The sequence below is a fragment of the Hyperoodon ampullatus genome, assembly GCF_949752795.1.
Source record: "Hyperoodon ampullatus genome assembly, chromosome: 14".
NCBI classification, from domain to species: domain Eukaryota; kingdom Metazoa; phylum Chordata; class Mammalia; order Artiodactyla; family Ziphiidae; genus Hyperoodon; species Hyperoodon ampullatus.
The window spans coordinates 50,882,641-50,901,633 of record NC_136927.1 but is presented as its reverse complement, the minus strand read 5'-3'; the positions used below and the strand labels follow the sequence as shown (position 1 = coordinate 50,901,633).

At 39.0% G+C, this 18,993-nt stretch overlaps 1 protein-coding gene across 1 annotated transcript in view; it reads right to left on the bottom strand.

Annotated features, from left to right (window-relative positions):
* The window catches only part of BAZ1B (bromodomain adjacent to zinc finger domain 1B), a gene marked incomplete at both ends in the record, with an annotated part of 64,965 nt that extends 46,060 nt beyond the window's left edge, over positions 1–18,905 (bottom strand). Inside the window, 3 exons of the mRNA XM_079719295.1 lie at positions 6,505–6,649; positions 9,948–10,064; positions 18,799–18,905. Of these exons, the coding sequence (XP_079575421.1) occupies positions 6,505–6,649; positions 9,948–10,064; positions 18,799–18,905 (369 nt within the window). The remainder of the gene's footprint in view (positions 1–6,504; positions 6,650–9,947; positions 10,065–18,798) is intronic.
* Between the last annotated feature and the right edge of the window lie 88 nt (positions 18,906–18,993).

The window sequence follows — 18,993 nt, the reverse complement described above, 5'->3', positions numbered from 1 at the left end:
CCTACATGCCGTAACTAAGACGCAGCGCAGCCAAATAAATAAATAAATATTAAGAAAAAAAGATATTAAGAACTAGAAACCTAAAGGTAACATTTAGAATATATTATCCAATACACATTCCATCTCACCTGACAAAAGTCACTGAAACTCTTAAGTAGTCAAGCACAGTTATTTTTTCCAACTTTATTTCTCAGCTCTCCAGGTTGAAATATGACATCTTAAAAAATAAAATGATCACAATCTAGTTCATAATTCATGTACCAATGTACTAATGCCAAAGGGCAACTACTGCACAAACCTGAGAAATGTGTAAATAAAGTTCAAGAATTTCCATTTTCTAAAAAAATAAATTATATATATGGATATCCAATTCTCCAGAACCATCTGTTGAAAAGACTATCTTTTCTTCACTTAATTACCTTTCCACCTCTATCAAAAAGCAGCAGTGTGTGTGTGTGTGTGTGTGTGTGTGCGCGCTCACATCTATTTCTGGATGCTATTCTGTTCCACTGATCTACTGGTCTATCTTTATACCAATTTCACACGGTCTTAATACTTTACAATAAGGCTCAAAATCAGATAGCATTAGGACTCTAACTTTGCTGTTCTTTTTCAAAGTTGTTCTGGCTAGGTTTTTTGCATTACAATCAGCTTGGCAATCCCTACAAACAAGCTGCTGGGATTTTACTATTAATTGTATTGAATCTATACGTCAATTTGGGAAGAACTGACATCTTAACAATATTTAGTTTTCTGACCAATGAACAAAGTCTACTTCTCCATCATTTAAGGCCTTCTTTAATTTCCCTAAGCAGTGTTTTATAGTTTTGTGTATAGGTCTTACACATCTTTTGTCAGATTTACTCCCAGAGTATTCCAGATTTTTTGATGTTACTATAAATGGTATTGAATTTTTAAATTTCAATTTCCAACTGTTTGCTGCTAACACATAGAAATACAAATTGTTTTTTTGTATAGTGGGCCCTTCATTTCCACGGGTTCCATATCTGTGGATTCAACCAACCACGTATCGAAAACATTAAAAACAAAAAAAAAAGGAAAAAAGAAAGAAAAAAAAGAAATTCCAAAAAGCGAAATATGAATTTGTTTCACACTGGCAACTATTTACACAGCATTTACATGTGTATTAGGTATTATAAGTAATCTACAGGTGACTTAACGTATACTGCAGGATGTGCATAGGTTAAATACAAACACTACACTATTTTATGTATGGGACTTGAGCATCTGCAGATTTTGGTATCCACAGGGTCCTGGAACCAATCCTCCACAGATACCAAGGGATGACTGTATTTATCTTGTATCCTGCTACCTTGCTAAACTCACTTATTAGTTCTAGTACCTTATATGGTAGATTCCATGAGATTTTCTACATAGACAATCGTGTTGTCTGCAATTTTACTTCTTCCTTTCCAATTTGGATGCCTTTTGCTTCTTTTTCTGACTAGAACCCCCGGTACAATATTAAGTAGAGTAGGAAAGCAGACATTCAGTCTTTTATCATTAGGTATGATGTTAGCTGTAGGTTGTTATTCTGTAAATATTATTTATCAGGTTGAAGAAGTTTCTTTCTATTTGCAGTTTTCTGGGAGTTTTTATTAGGAATTTGGATTTTGTCAAATGCGTTTTGTGTGTAAATTGAGATGATCATATGGTTTATCAGTAAGGAGAATTAGAAATTTAAAACCTTGCATTCTTAGGATAAACCCCACTTAGTCATAATGTATTATCCTTTTAACATAATGTTGGATTTCACTTGCTAAAATTTTTATTAGAACTTTTACATCTAGGTTCACAAGAGAGCTTTGTGAACATACTTTTTATTCTTAGTCTGTGGCTTTTTCTTGTGCTTATACGGTTTTTGTATCAGGGTAATGCTGACCTCATAAAATGATCTGTGAAGAATTCCCTCCTCTTCTATTTTCTGAAATAACATATAGAATTGGTATTATTTCTTCCTTAAATGTTTGGTAGAATTCACCAGTGACAACATCTGGGCCTCAAGTTTTCTTTGTGGGATGATTTTAATTACAAATTCAATTTATTTAATAGATACAGGGCCATTAAAGGTTTCTATTTCTTCTTCAGTCGGTTTTGGTAGTTTGTGTCTTTCAAGGAATGTTTTCATTTAAATTGTCAGATTTATTGGCATAAAGGTGTTAATAATGTTCCCTTATTATTCTGTCAACATCTGTAGGCTCTGTTGGGATATCACCTAATTCTTCATATTGGTTAATTCGTGTCTTCTCTCTTTTTTACCTGAGTTTGCCTACAGGTTTATTAATTTTATTGATCTTCTCAAATTACCAGCTTTTGGTTTCACTGATTTCCTCTATGGTTTTCCTGTTTTCTATTTTATTGATTTTGCTCTGATTTTTACTAATTCCTTTCTTCTTCTGTTTCCTTTGGGTTCTTTTTCTTATTTCTCAAGGTAAAAGCCAAGGTCAATGATTTGAGACCTTTCTTTTTTTTTCTAACAGATGTTTAGTGCTATACATTTCTCCTAAACACTACTGTAAGCAGTATCTCACAAATTCTAATATACTGCATTTTCATTTTCATTCAGTTCAAAATATTATCTAATTTCCCTTTTGATTTCTTCTTTAATCTATGAGTAAGTTAAAGGTATGTTATATAGCTTCCAGTTATTTGCAGAGTTTCCAGATATGTTATTGATATCTAATTTAATTCCATTCTGGTCAGAGTATATACTTTGTATGATTTGAACCCTTGTAAGTTTACTGACTTTTTTTATGGCCCAGACTATGGTCTACCATCATAAACTATGCACTTGAAAGGAATGTGTATTCTGCAGTTATTAGGTGGAATGTTTTATAAATGACAATTAGGTCAAGTTGGGTGATAATGTTATTCAGGTTTTCTATATTCTGGCTGACTTTTTCTCTACTCTTTCTACCAGTTATTGAGAAAGGGGGAGGGGGCTGAAATCTCCATCTATAATTTTGACTGGTCTATTTCTTTTGGTAGTTCTATTTTTGCTTCATGTACTATGAAGCTCTCATTAGTAAATACATAAACATTAAGGACTGCTATGCCCTCTTAATAAACTGATCCCTCTGTCATTACGAAATGCTTCTTTATTCATGGTAATATTCTTTATCCTGAAACCTACTTTGTCTGATACTTATATAGCCATACCAGATTTCTTCTGACTAATGTTAGGATGGTATCCTTTTTCCACCCTTTTAATATTATTCTATTTGTATCTTTCTTTTTTTTTTTTTTTTGCGGTACGCGGGCCTCTCACTGTTGTGGCCTCTCCCGTTGCGGAGCACAGGCTCCGGATGCGCAGGCTCAGCAGCCATGGCTCACGGGCCCAGCTGCTCCGCGGCATGTGGGATCTTCCCAGACCGGGGCACGAACCCGTGTCCCCTGCATCAGCAGGCGGACTCTCAACCACTGCGCCACCAGGGAAGCCCGTCTGTATCTTTCTTATAGGCAGCAGATAGTCGCGTGTTGCTTTCTTATCCAATTTGACAATCTCTACCTTTTAAGTGAAGTCTTTAGAACATTTATATTACACATAATTACACATATGGTTAGGTACTTTCCTTCTATTTGGCTTATCAAAACTAAAAACTTGTGCTCTTCAAAAAACACTGTTAAGAGAATAAAAACACAAGCCCTAGATTGGGAGAAAAAGCAAAAGCACATATCTAATAAAGGATTTGTAAGCAGAATATATAAATAAGTCTCACAACTTAAAAACAAGAAAATAAACAATTTAAATTTAAACTAAATTTTAAAATGGAAAAAGATCTGAATAGACACTTCACCAAAGAAAATACAAATAAAAGGATAGCAACAAGCACATAAGGTGCTCAACATTATTAGTTATCAAGAGAGTAAATACTCAAGAATAAAAACCCTAGTCAAAGGGCATAGTCCACCGTATTCAATAATGCCAAAGCATTTACCAAAATAGTTAGCAGTGAATGAGCAGCTCCAGATTCCTGTCAAAACCTGGCATTATTTTGACTTTTTCTTATTTACTAATCTGATAAGTATAAAATGATCTCACTATGGTTTCAAGTTGATTTCCTAGATTACTAATGAATTTAAACATCTTTTCATATGTTTATGGACACGCCTATCTCCCTAACCTCTCTCTCCCTCTTCCTGGAACTCTTCCTCTTCCACCTTGCAGATGTGTGCAGAGTACCTTCCTTTTGCCACTCCATATCTGTCTCCAGTCTTCTCTGCCTTGCTCTGTGCTTAAACAGGCTGATCTTTATGAACTACATCAAAGGGCTCCCTTGCCCTCTAGATTTTGGTGAGTTCCACCCATGGGAAGCATAAGCAGAAAATCATATGGTATATTCATTCCACTGTCTCCCTAGCAGGTTGGTTGGTTACTTCTCACTATCAAAGTACTTTTCTACAATTACATTACTCTCTCCTAGTTCCTGTATCCACTCCCTCCCCTCATTTACTTGGGGTTTAGAAGTAGTAAAGCCTCTCCACTATTGACAGCCATGAGGTACTTTAACCTTGTTAGTTTTCCTTGACCTAGATCAGACTGTTGTCTGCTGTGTGTAGTTCCTTTATTAAACTCAATTCGATTACACCATATGAATATGCCATCTGTTTCCTGCCAGGACACTGAATGATATAGTGTGTGATTAAAACCCAATGATGATTCCACAGACAATTACAAAATTTAAAAAAAGTAGCTAGGAGATACAAGGAGTCAAAGTAAATTAAGGAAAGAACAAGGACTTTGGAACCAGATAGACACAGACTTACTAGCTATTGTTGGGCTACCTAAGCAATTCCCCTCCTCCTCTTCTCTTCCCAGCCTGTCTCTTTTGAGGCTTTATAAAAAAGGTAGTATTCACTTTCTCAGCCCCCCTGCAGCTAAGGATGGATTATGTAAGCCATGGTCTAGGCAATAATATGTAAAGATAAAAGGGGACAGGAGGAATATGCTTCTGGTAAAGATTTTCTTACTGTGCTTAGATATTTGCTCACTCTGAATTGCGAGTGAGCAAATAATTGTGCTCACAGTCACAATTTCACAACCAAGAGGCAACAAAGCTAAGGACAAAACCAAACACACCAAGAAAAGCAGAGCAGAAAGGCAGAGAGACGGAGTTTAAGTCCTTGACAATATTATTCAGCCTCTATACCAAACTTGGAATTGCCTGCCTCTAAGACTTATTATGTGAGATAATCAAATGTCTGCATTGGTTAAGCCGATGCTACTCAAAATGTTGTCCCCAGAGTGTTCGTATCATCACATCCTGGAGCTTGTTAGAACTGCAAACTTTCAGGCCCTACCCTAGACCTTTTGAATCAAGCTCTCAAGGGATGGGGCCCAAGAATGTACATTCAGTAATCCTCTAAGTGATTTTATTTAGGCTAAAGTTTGAGAAGTCCAGGCCACTGTCAGTCAGCTATTTCATTACATACAGATGAAATCACTAGTACTAACTAGTACATTATATCAACCTGAACAAGCTACTTAAACATCTGCACCTGTTTACCACCTCGCCTTTCTGTGCACATTCTGTAAGACATTATGTAAAGCAACTAGCCCAGTATCCAGTACATACAGAAATTCAACAAATGTTAGTTCCCATCCGCCTGAATCTTACTCAAGTTTTCAAAGGATTATACAGAGATTGCTTTAGTGTTACGTGAACAGTTTACCTACCTACTTTAGTAAAACCTTTAGTAATAGTAATAGCTAACCTACCTATTTACTTCAGTAATAGTTATCCTTTAGTAATGGGCTGGAAAATTTAAAAATTTAAATAGAAAAAGAAAACAGTCAACTCAATCACTGTTGCAGGGAAATGAAATCTTTTGCCTATAGATTCCATAGATTTAGACTAAAAATATCTAAAGGTCTTTTAAACAAAGTATGAATAAAATGACAAAACAAAAAAAGCCAATACAGCATCGAGTTATCAAAAAGGGACAAAACAGGGAAAACAAGGTTGCAATGATACACAGTCTAACAATTACTGTAACAGTCAACATTCTCAATAACAAATGTGGTTCTAAAACTTGGTGATTAGGGACTTCCTTGGTGGTGCAGTGGTTGGGAATCCACCTGTCAACACAGAGGACATGGGTTCCAGCCCTGGTCTGGGAGGATCCCACGCACCACGGAGCAGCTGAGCCCGTGCGCCACAACTACTGAGCCTGCGCTCTAGAGCCCACGAGCCACAATTACTGAAGCCCGTGCTCCACAGCAATGAGAAGCCCTCGCACCACAACGAAGAGTAGCCCCCGCTCGCCACAACTAGAGAAAGCCCGCCCACAGCAACGAAAACCCAACACGTTAAAAAAAAAAAAATTGGTGATTAAAATATTTGATATTAAGTAAAGTGGACTTCAAATGTAAAACAATTTTACTCACATAGAAATATATTCTATAATCTATGCTGGAAGCTCCAATCCTGACATTCGGTGAGTCAAATCACATTAAAAAAATAAATAAAAATAGGCACTCACCTCAAAATCACACTCTTCTCCCACAGCATATTTGGTCATGATCTCCAACCAAGCAGTATCTACTAACTTCTCTAAGGAGGCTGTGTTATGGTGAACCATTTCCAGAACAAGTTTCTCATACCAGGCAGGGAACTCCTCCTTCAAACTAAACAAACATGTCATCAGTTACCAAGAAAATGCAGGAGAGCCTATCCAGAGAGTTATTCAGATCAATTCAAAAAGCTCTTTACCAAATACATGCAAGGCACTGGAGAATACAAAGATTAAAACCTATGTGGTATACAGGTTAAAAAAAGAACTTTTAAATAGCTTTGTCTGACTGACCTATCCATGTTAATTTTCTCATCTATAAAATGGAAATAATAAGCACATCATTAGTAAGGTTGAACATTTTCCCATTCCTTTGTTTTTGCAGTTGACTTCCCTTTTCAGGTATGAATTCTTTATACTTATCCTTTGCCCAATTTTTGGTTGGGAGACCATAACTTATTATGTCTCAATCAATAAAAATGCATTCCTTCATTTAGTTCTCACAATACCTTGTGAGGGGTCTAGAATTTTCATTTTATTGATAAGAAAAATAAATCATGAATGGTTAATATGTTGGAACCATGATTTGAACTCCTTGCAAAGTGAAACAATGATGTACCACTTTTCATTTATTAAACTAGCAAAAAAGAACTTTAATTATCACACCCTAATAGGAGCAAGTGAATGGTGCAAAATAGCACACATACTCTGCCAAAAGCCCATGTTTCAACTCTTTTAGAAAGCAGTTTGACAACAGTTAGGAGAACTGTCATAGGTACACAAAGATATTCACTGCTGGATTCTTGATGACAGCAGAAAATGGGAAGCAACCTAAATGGAGAGTTGTTAGATATCCAATTCTGACCAGATAGTTTAACATATGTGTTACAGGGCAAAAGGGAGGATCAGGCATGAGAATATTCATACAGATGCAAGTAGTAGGTTCATTATCATACTACAACATTCTCAATCACTCTCTGTGCTGTTCATAACAAATGTTCCTACAACTGCTAGACTTAAAAGCTCTTATCATACTCCGTTCACAATTAACCTACCAAGTTATCTGCTATTTCCCTCATGATCAATAACCTTCAAGTCTCCCTGCCTTTGTTAAGACTGTTATCTTTGTCCTCTCCCCACTGTCTTCCCTCCCAGCTTAATCACCCTTCCAAGATGTCCTCAGACTTCCTTAATTCCATGAGGCCTTTCCTGGCCCCTATAAATTCACTGTCTCTTTCCATTAAGCCTCCCAGTCGCTCAGGCTTAAAGCTTCATTGTCTGTGGTTACTTCTGGGGAGTGAAGTTGGACAATGATGTTCAGATTCTTTTACTAACTCTGTATTGTTTACATTCTTATAACAAGTATGCATTTCTTTTATAATCAGAAAAAGGTATTTCTACTTTGAATAAAAATTATAAAACCTCACCGTCTTTTTCAACAATTTCTCCCATTACCCCTTATATTCTATTAGCTATCAAATAACATAAAACATTCCCTAAGTGTGTTTTTCAGAACTTCCCTCTGTTGTAATGGGTTCGAAGGTCGAATAAGTTTAAAACCCATAAGATTAAACCAAGCTAGAGTTTCTTTACTACAGTCTTCTGAAAATCTTTAATGTGTATTATGACTTTTCAAGAACAAAGTTTGTAGTGGTTTTCCAAAATTATGACCAAACCCCCTTTTTCAGAATGTAAATCCATCTCATTCTTTCTATTCCCAGTAATGCCATGGTTCCCGACCTGAATACTCTTAGCTAGCCTACACAGACTTCCCACCTTCCTCTTCCCTCTCTAACTCATCTTGCACACCGCTTCCAGATTAATCTTCTCAAAGCACAACCCCAATCATCAAAACCGTCATATGTGCCTCTGCTGTTCAAAAAGCACTGCTGTCCTCACATTGGTCACTGAAGTAAATACAAACGTCTCATCTTTTTTCTGCAACTGGGCACAAACTACCCTTCAACTGTTACTGTCTTCATTAAGTCTCATGGAGTTTTCCCTAGCAACTTTAGGTTAGTCTCTCTAACCTCTAAATTCCCACTGTACTTCTCTTCGTGTGCAGGAAAGCAACTTATTTTCATCTGTTTTGCAAAGAGCAAACAGTAAGTGCTTATACAGTACAGAGGATTGTGCCTAGGCACTGTGACCAATACAAGAATAAGTCAAACATGAGACCTGCCCTCAAGTTTACAGGCTACTGCAGGGGGGTCAGCAACAGCCCATGAGCCAAATCCACCCTGCTCCCAGTTTTTGTAAATAAAATTTTACTGGAACCTAGTCACTCCCATTCATTTACGTATTATCACTGGCTGTTTTCACTGTACAACCTTAAAGTTGAATAGCTGAGACAGAGACCACATGGCCCACAAACCCTAAAATATTTACTAACTGGCACTTTACAGAAAAGGTAGGCCAACCCCGAGTCTAGTATACTAAACAGGGCATATACATAAGTAACAATAATCCAAAACAGCACTATGTCAATGACCCAAGCAAAGAAGAAACAGGCACCAGGTTAACAGACTGCACTAATTATTAATCAGTGATGGAAGCATTACTAGACCCCAGGTCTCAACTAAAGGTTGTGCTCTGTTACACAGGCAGAATGGTATTAATTACTAAACTGTATGCTCTCTGCTTATATACTATCAAGAGAAGTCAATGAGAAGTCCACAGAAAAAGTTTTTACTCCAAATTTCTAAAAGAGTACTGTTTTTTTATAGTAGCTAGAAATGGAGTATAACCTTTAAAATTTGTGAATCACTATACTGTACTCCTGCAACATAATACTGTATATCAAATATACTTCAATTAAAAAAAAACACTAAAAAAAAAAAAGGGTACTGTTTTATCATCCCTAGTTTCTACTTATTTTCTGCATGCTTCTACTGCCTAAATTCTGAGTGTTTTTTTTGAGAGGCTACCCAGACAAATAGGCCCTTTGAAAACAGACAGGATTTTTAAGACACCTCACTCAACCACCCCACTCAGATAAACTGTCTTCAAACTGTGTACTTATTTTTGATAGCTGCTTTAAATACTATCTTAAATTTCAAATGACCACAAAATAAAGAAAACTTTCTGCTAATTTGCTGCCTCCATATTACTTCTAGGTTATATCAGCTTCCTTTGCTTAGAACCACATTTCCAGAGTATTTACAAGGTAAAAGTATACAGCAAGAACACTCAAAAGCCTAGTAAATACCTAAATAAGTGTACACACAACTATATATTCCACATACTGTTACTTGCAAAATGACAATAGGCAAGACACCAGTACATTATACTAACGTAATATATTCCAATTTATGCCACATAAATTTAAATACAAATATTGTTTTATGGTTAATATTCCCTCTTTCCTAATAATGTGAAGATAGCGCTAGAAGGGCAGTGCTTCTACTACTTACAGTTCAGCAACTTCCTGTTCCTCCTCCCAGGCCTCTTTGTGTGTTAGCTGACTGCTTCCGGTACTCTTACACGTCCAAATGCGCTCACTGTATCTTTCCAAGCGGGCTTCATACTCTCTGTTAGCAGTGGCTCAGGAACACAATATTCAAGCAACAGAGACAACTAATCCACAAAATACTTATCATACATGGGAAAAAACTATAGTATCCTTTCTATAATGTACAGCATAAGATAAAATTGAAATCAGAGTTTTCAATTGGCAAATCCAAACAAGATGATTAACACTAAAGTATGGTTAGGACCGTCTACAACTGTGCTTTCTCCAATTCACCCAAGTTTCATTTCACAAGCCTCACACAGTACTAAAAATTAGTAACAAAAAATAAAGGCAAAATAAAATACAAGACACAAGGAATAAGAATTTAAGGTATGTGAAACTGTTACACAACTCAGATGGTCAGCAAGTTTAAGAATCAGTTCCACAGTAAGATGAGATGGCTCCAGCAGTCTCACAGGCAGTTTGGAATAAACCCATGCATATGCTAATGATCCATTTACTAACAGCCTTCCAGTCTACCTTGGAAACACTTGTTGATTCTCTAAGGTTTAAAAAATAAGTTCTGGGGCTTCCCTGGTGGCGCAGTGGTTGAGAGTCCGCCTGCCGATGCAGGGGACGCAGGTTCGTGCCCCGGTCTGGGAAGATCCCACATGTCACGGAGCGGCTGGGCTCGTGAGCCATGGCCGCTGAGCCTGCGCGTCCGGAGCCTGTGCTCCGCAACAGGAGAGGCCACAACAGTGAGAGGCCCGCGTACCGCAAAAATAAATAAATAAATAAATAAATAAATAAATAAAAATAAATTCTGGGCTTCCCTGGTGGTGCAGTGGTTGAGAGTCCACCTGCCGATGCAGGGGACACGGGTTCGTGCCCTGGTCCGGGAAGATCCCACATGCCGCAGAGCGGCTGGCCCCGTGAGCCGTGGCCACTGAGCCTGCGTGTCCAGAGCCTGTGCTCCTCAACGGGAGAGGCCACAACAGTGAGAAGCCTGTGTACCGCAAAAAATAAAAAAATAATAAAAATAAAATAAATTCCATAAAGTACTAAAAATAATTCTGGTTATGTTATCTCCAATAATACCACGTCCACAAGTTGTTTACCAGTCATTATTCCATCTCTGCGAGGGAGATGGAGGAAGAGATCCTATAACTAGTGCCACGTATATGGTAACTTCCCATACCATTCCAATTGTAATTCATTATCACCCAGCCATATTCAAATTCAAATGACAAGTAACTAATTTACTTTTATGCACAGCAAAAGATGCTATACAGGAAAATAAACTTACACAACTAGAGAATTAGCTGCCAATCTCTGTACTTTCCAAGTGACAGTTTTTATATATAATGGTTGAAATAAAAAGTATTTAAACAGCTCCCCTTGTAATATTACCTCACAACTAAACAAATAATTCATTTTTAATATAAAAGAGATTCTTGGTTTTCTAGGGTTATGATCAGTTAAAAGACGAATGACAGGGATAAATCCAAAAATAATCCCAAACTGTAGTTTTAGTCAATAGTATAAGGACCTTCTCTCACCATATCATTCTCTGGATCTGCCAAAAACAAAGCAATATCTCTCTTTTCCTCACCGGGCTGTTGCTAATATTTAAATGATTAAACAAAATAGAGCACCAATAAAAATCAGGAGATTTTTAGAAAGCTATGTACATAGAAAGCTATGTAAATCCAATCACTGAAAACTTATAAAATCCCAGAGAGAAAAGGAAATAGCGTGGTTTCTACAGGGACATTATCATAACTAACTTATCAACAAAATGGATTTGTTTTCTGTTTGCCTGTTTGCACCTGGGGAGGGGAGGTAAAATAAAGAATCAGTACGTGGATTTATTTAAACATTCAAAAAGCTTAGTAACATTCTAATATATCATTCAGCTACACTGAAGAAATTCACTGTGTAATCAGAGAGAATGTGAGATTAACAAATATGTCCTAAAGAGAAAACATTAAGTTTTTATTATTAGTTGTTATTTTAAAAAGGAGGAATAACCTGGGAATTTCCGTAATGTGGGAATTTCCTGGTGGTCCAGTGGCCGAGAGCACGGGTTCAATCCCTGGTCAGGGAACTAAGATCCTGCAAGTCACGAGGCTCTGCCTGGGGGGGGTGGGGGGAGTAGGAATAAGGTGCCCAGTCCATTCTCCTTAGATCAAGACCCATATGGCCAATAACACACAAGACTGCTGTCACCTGGATGCCTCAGTAATCCCTCAAATCCAACTTCTTCTAAAACTAAACTCCTACTACTCCTCCACTCCCTCCCAAACTTGCTCTTTAACAGATACTCCCAATCTCACTGAATGGCCCTAGTGTCCAAGTCAGAAATCAGGGAATCATCCTAACCTCTTCAGTCCCTAACTGTAACCACTTAGGTGTTTCTCAATTAAGTCCTTTCTCTCCAATAAAAGAACCATTATCCAAATCCAGCTTTTGATCCTCATTTCTCATCCAGTCATAACACTTTAAAACATGTTAATTGGCCTTACTGGTAATCCTCTTCTTCTCTGGTCCTTTGTGATTCTCACTCACAACCTTTTTTCTCAGTCTTGTTTTTAAACCCATTTCTTCTGATTTAAAAATCTCACTTGGCCTCAGGCCTCCTAAAATACAAATATGTTGTTGCAAAGGGAAAAATCCTCTGGCCCCCACAGTTCTGAAAATCACTCCACCCATCAAGATTTTATTGTGTTTTATTTTCTATGATTTTTATTATTTTAAGGGAAAAAAAGGAGGAAACTTCTTTTTCCAACTTTTTTCAAACAATATGTATTTAAATACCAAATATTGATTGATTGAGTGTGGTTTTTCAAATAGTCTCTTCTACCCTAATACAGATCTTTCGTACCCTCCTTTGAAAATCATCATCAGTATAGCATTCTCATTCTGGGTGACCTCGTCCATGCCCGTAACTTCAACTACTATCTATATATGCTAATAACTTCTATCACCAGCTCAGTCTCCTCTCTCTGAACTCCAGGCCCATATATATACTAGCAACATATACATCTCCATTTGGATATACTCAGCAATTCAATATAAGAACCTCCCCAACTAAACACTTCACTTCCTATCCGTCCCCCACCACCCTTGACAGTCAAAACAAAAGAAACACTTGATCCTCTTCCATGAAACCCCACACCTCAGATTGGGACTCAAACCCAATCACATTTCAGATGGGACTTGAACCCACAATCTCCCTGCTGAAACCACACACCTGGTCTCAGGACTAATGAAGCTCAGGTTCTTTATGCCTCAGTGCAGAAGGAATGAAGCGAGAAGCAAAGCCATAGGCAAGAAGTAGATTTATTAATATAGGATGCTTGTGAAGGATGCAAGCAGTCAGGCAAGGGAGTTTTCCCCAAGACCTAAGTGGGAAAGCAGGTTTATTTAGGGAGATACACACTCCACAGACAGAGTGTGGGCCCTCTCAGAAGGCGATAGGCCCTGGAATATGGGATGGTTAGTTTTTATGGGCTGGGTAATTTCATAGGCTAAGCAATAGGAAGATTACTCCAACTATTTTGGGGAAGGGGCAGGGATTTCCAGGAATTGGACCACTGCCCACTTTCTGGCCTTTTACGGTTGGCCTCAAACAGTCAGGGCGCCTGCGGGTGTCATTTACAATATTCTAATGTATCACAATGAGCGTATGATGAGGCTCAACGTCTACTCGAAGTAGATTCTTCCGCCAACTTGGGCCTAATCGGTTCTAACCACTTTATGTCCTCAGGGGCTATGTCATTCTTTTAAGGTTGTGCCCTGCCCCCTTCCCTCCTGTCTCACAGGGTCCTCTATGTCAGAGAAGAACACCACTAACCAAGTGATAACCAAAACATAACCCTTGATTCCTCCCAGTCACCAAACCCTGTCAAATCTACTTAATTTCAGAAATCCATCAACTGTACTTCTCTCCACCTCAAAGGCTAGTAAATTTATTTAGACCACAATTATCTATTGCCTAGATTCACCATCTAGTTGCCACTAGTCTCAAGGCTGCAGATCCATTCTCAATGCTGCAGCCACAGTGATCTTCCTAACCTAAAAGCCTGCTTCTTTCCTGTTCAAATTTTTCAACAGCCTCCACTAAATTTAAGGCAAAGTCCAAACTCCTCAGCCTATCTCACAAGGACCTGTGATGCAGCCCTTTTCTGTATCTCTCATCACTGCATCTCCATTCCTACTTCTTCACTCCAGCCATATGAAACTTCTTTCAGGTTTTCAAAATCGGGAATTCCCTGGCGGTCCAGTGGTTAGGACTCAGCGCTCTCACTGCCAGGGGACTGGGTAAGAGCCCTGGTCAGGAAACTAAGATCCCACAAGCTGCCAAGTGCAGCCAAAACAAACAAACAAACAAACAAAAACAGCTCACTGAGATATAACTGGCAAAATAAACTAAATTCTAACCATCCTTTGGATCTCAACTTAAAAGCAACCTTCCCCAGGAAACATTCTCTTAACCCTAAAATGTGGCAGACTGTACTATTCTTTCCAAATATCCACCTCTCTTCCCTAAGAGGATTCTACACCTCCACCCACTGCCATGTGGTTTGCAATGCCTCCTGGGAAGAGGAAAGCACATCCCCTCCCCACAGATGCTGGGCCCTGCCACATAACTTGCTTTTACCAACAGATGTGATAGACACCACTTCCAGGAAGAAGCTTAAACAGCTGTCATGGCTTCCTCCTGATCTTTCTGCCACTAGAAAAGGTCGCTGCAGAGAGGGACTGCTCCTTCAGCCTGAAACTTGGAATAAGAAAAATGTGCCTTTCCTTTTTTTTCACCCGTTTCCTTTTTTTCAAATGTGGCCCTAGAAAAATTTTAATTACATGTGGCTCACATCACATTTCTGTTGGATAGCACTATAAACCTAACGATTACGTCTAGGAATGAATGTCCTCTGACAGCACAATTTTTAACTGACTAGTCATTCAAATTAGATTAATTTCAAAGGTCTAAAACCGAAATTTCTACAACCACCCCTAACATTAGGTAGTTTTAAGTTTATGTAACTCTGTTCTGGTTATTACTCTGACTTATGCTAAGAGAAAAGTTAAAGAAAAAATAAAAATGAAAGGAGGGAAAAAAAGCCCATGAGAAGGATATTCAGGGACTTCCCTGGTGGCACAGTGGTTAAGAATCGCCTGCCAATGCAGGGGACATGGGATCGAGCCCTGGGCTGGGAAGATCCCACAGGCCATGGAGCAACTAAGCCCATGCGCCACAACTCCTGAGCCCACGGCCTGCAACTACTGAAGCCCGCACACCTAGAGCCCGTGCTCCACAACAACAGAAGCCACCGCAATGAGAAGCCCACGCACCACAACGAAGACCCAACAGAGCCCCCCCAAAATAATAATAATTAATTAATTTTTTACAAAAAGAAGGATGTTGAGTCAGCTGGCTCTAAATCCTATTTCAGATTTTAGATTACCAAAATAAGTCACTCACTCTCAAATAAACGCTCAAAGCAAATGCCAATTGTGGTTTTTATGTTCCAGCGACCGCTGCACTTATAATTGCAGACAAAATGTCAAAGCAATTCTCCAAAGGTTGTGTAAGCTATAAATGATAAGTTCAAATCCTAGACTATCTCATTATGCATCTACTTTTTCAAGAGTTCAAGAGCTACTTCCTTACCACCATATGCTGTGCTTCTTTGTTCTCTTTAGCCTTGTAAGTATTGTTTCTTTCAATAAAGTACCTGATAGCCGGAAAGGAAGTGGCCCATAAAAGTATGGAGGTTAAATAAGCATAACTATAACGCTAAGAGTTCTAAGTGAGAAGACAAAGCACCAACTCAAGGTCTGCTTTTTATCTTATTTTCTCTCTTTGGACCAGTCTGTCATTAAGTTAAAAATAACTCTAATCTGATAATAACTTGTTACTTTAAAGAAATTAAATTATAAAAATCGACATAAGAGCTCAGTATTCTAACTGCCCAATAAAATCCTGTCTTGCAACTACAACTTAACCCCAGCTCTTAAAACATTCTAGGCAAATCAAGTTATTCTTGCCTAGAGCCAGAATAGCTGTATATTCTAATACCCCCTCCTTATTATACCACCTAAAAGTTCTCATATTGATGCTACTAAGGTTATGAACTAGTTTCTAGGCTTTAGAAACTAGGATAAAGCAATACAAAAAAAAAATTAATCTACAGCAGTCTACCTGTAGGTTCAGTTCCTCCTTAAAATCTTGACTTAAACACAGTCAGTGTAAATTCTATTGTCAAATAATCACATCAAGAAGTGATTCCAATAAAGTTAATTTTTCCAACCAAGATCTACTGTCTTGCCTGCAGTAGTACTATCCTAGGAAGCAATGTACCACAGATTTAAAGCTATAGTACAATAAACATCAATATATAACCCAGTCATTAAATGTGTGCATCATTCACAACCACTGTTAAGTTTAATGAAGATGTACAATACCTTCAAGAACACAATGCTCACAGCTTTAAGCCAATAAAACACCATACAAATTTGCCATAGAATATACATGCAACCAAAAGGTAGGTACTAGGAAAAAATTAATATGAAGTCCTATTAAAACATAATTATAACTATAAATTAAGAACTGGAAATAACAATACTTGAAATGCAGCAGTTACCCAACCACATACTTGTTCTCCTCTATGAAATTACTAATAGCCTAATAAAGAAATATGCCAACCTGCCAACCACACAGTACAATTGTTTAAAAACCATCCTCAAAGTGCTTCCACTTGTAGAAATTACCAAGGGAGCAATTTTCCCCCAATATGTAACACAATTTAAGAACTCCTTTGTTAAAAGGGTTCTAAATACTGGTATGGGAAATTTTAAAAATGAAGAATTTTTATTAAATACATAACAGTTAAAAAGTTCCACGTATCAGTTTTCAACTGTCATCATTAAAAGAAACTCCTCATATGTATCACTGTATTTCAGTGATTTCAGTAAATGATATGAAAAAGCCAGGGCTGCCAGTTCTAAATTAACTATCTACAGCCATTTTTCCAGAGCTTAGTACCTAGTACAGACTTAGAATTTGTCTCCTCCTTATCACAGTTTCTGATACTCCACTAGAACCAGACCTGAAAAATCAACATCCAGTAATATTAGTGTGAATAACCATCAACTGCTCAAAAGATGACATCTGAAAAGGATATGGCAGATTCCCAAAAGTAATTTTTTACTTCACTGATGTTTTGGAATGTTATTAAAAAAACAACAACAACAAAAAATTGGGCACTTTTAGAATAAAGTATTTGGTAGAGCTAGAGCACTTCTCCAAAACAATCCAAAAGCCCTAACAGGACAAGAAAAAGAACCAGATTACCACTCCGACCCCTCCCGTAAATGCACCTTGTCATACCACAAACTGACACAAACAATGGACTAACATTATTAAAAGTGAAAGAACAGCATTCCATGTTCCTCTCTTGATTTACTTTCAGGGATGAGGTACGAAGAGCACTGAATTCTACTCCTGATTCTCATCATTTACGGAGTGTGTGACCTTTAGCGAGCCAACCTCAACTGTGTGGGCCCACTTGGCATACCCAGGCAGGAGAGCCCCACCATCTCCAAGATCCATTTCAGCTCTGAGATGCTCTAGCTGCATTTCTTCAAGAGCCCTCCTAAAGCATGGACTCACTTGCCAAATCCCTTTGTATGTAAACACCTAACATCCACAAACTGCACTCAAACAAGAATGAGGTTATCCCATAAAGCATTACATTAAAGGAAGGATCAAAGAGAAATGAAATCAAATGATATAGCTCACACCGGCACTTCCTTCCATACTGAAGCAAGCAAACTGAAACTACTAAGAAATCAAGTCCTTCCAAAGGGAAAGGGGTGATAAAACTAAAGAATACATTACCCTTCACTCTTGAAGCTTTCTGTACACTAAAGAAAGCTTGATTCAGAAAACTTTTTTACACTTAAGCTTCAAAAAGGACGCATCTGGCATCCATAAAAAAAGTAAATAAGAGTCGTACAACTTTCAACTAAAAGACTAATAAGCTTGTGCAAGAAACCTTAAGCAATGATTAGAAGAAAGGGTGCTTCTTATTTAAAACATCAGCCTCGTGTTTCTAAAATACAACATAAAAACTTTAAGCGTGTCTTTCTGAAACGTTGTTAAAAGACAAATACTGATCTGTACATCGTCAAAATTCCAAATCTGTGCATGCCCAGGGAAGGAAGGCATCCGCTCGTCCAAGGTAACTTTTTTACTGCCTTTTCTCTAAGTCTGGACATTCATTCTTGGTATTGTGCCTCACAATCCTGTCAGTTCATCACCAGCCTAAAGTCCACTCGGGAGAAGCAAAACACAAATGTCCCCGCAGAGATCTGGGAAGACGCAGTCGCGACTTGTACAACCCAAATCACGAGGCCGCTCAAGTACAATTTCCAAAACTTAAGTGGAAGGCTTAATTTAAAAAGAAAAAAGCAGCAGCAAAGGAAACCCCGCTCAACCCTCGGTACTTAGGGCCTAAAACCAACCCCCTGGGGGGGCGGGATAGAGGGTCGTTCATCGACAGCGAGGCCCGGTGACAAAGTACGGGGCCGAGGAAAGGATGGAGGGCGCAGGGCTCCAGGGCGGCCTGAGCCGGGCCGGCCCGCCCGCCCACCCCCCCGGAACGGCGGGCCTGGGGCTCACGCTCGGGGTGCTGGCCCGCCAGCGCCCGGCGCGCTGACAGCTGCCACCGGCGCGGGGCTGCGCGGCCCACCCCGCCCCACCCCACCCCGCGGGCGGCCTGGCCAGCGCGACTGGAAAAGGATACTCCCGGGTGCGGAAGGCCTCCTGAGTGTGCGCGATGGTGAAGAGCGGCTCCTCGCCGGGAAGCGGCTTCACCAGCGGGAAGGGCTTGCGGCCCAGGAGCGGCGCCATCGCGGAGGCGGCAGCGGCGGGGAAGGCGGCTGCTCCTCAGCGAGCCCGCGGCGCAACACTAGGCCCCGCGGCCCGGAGCAAGCGCCTG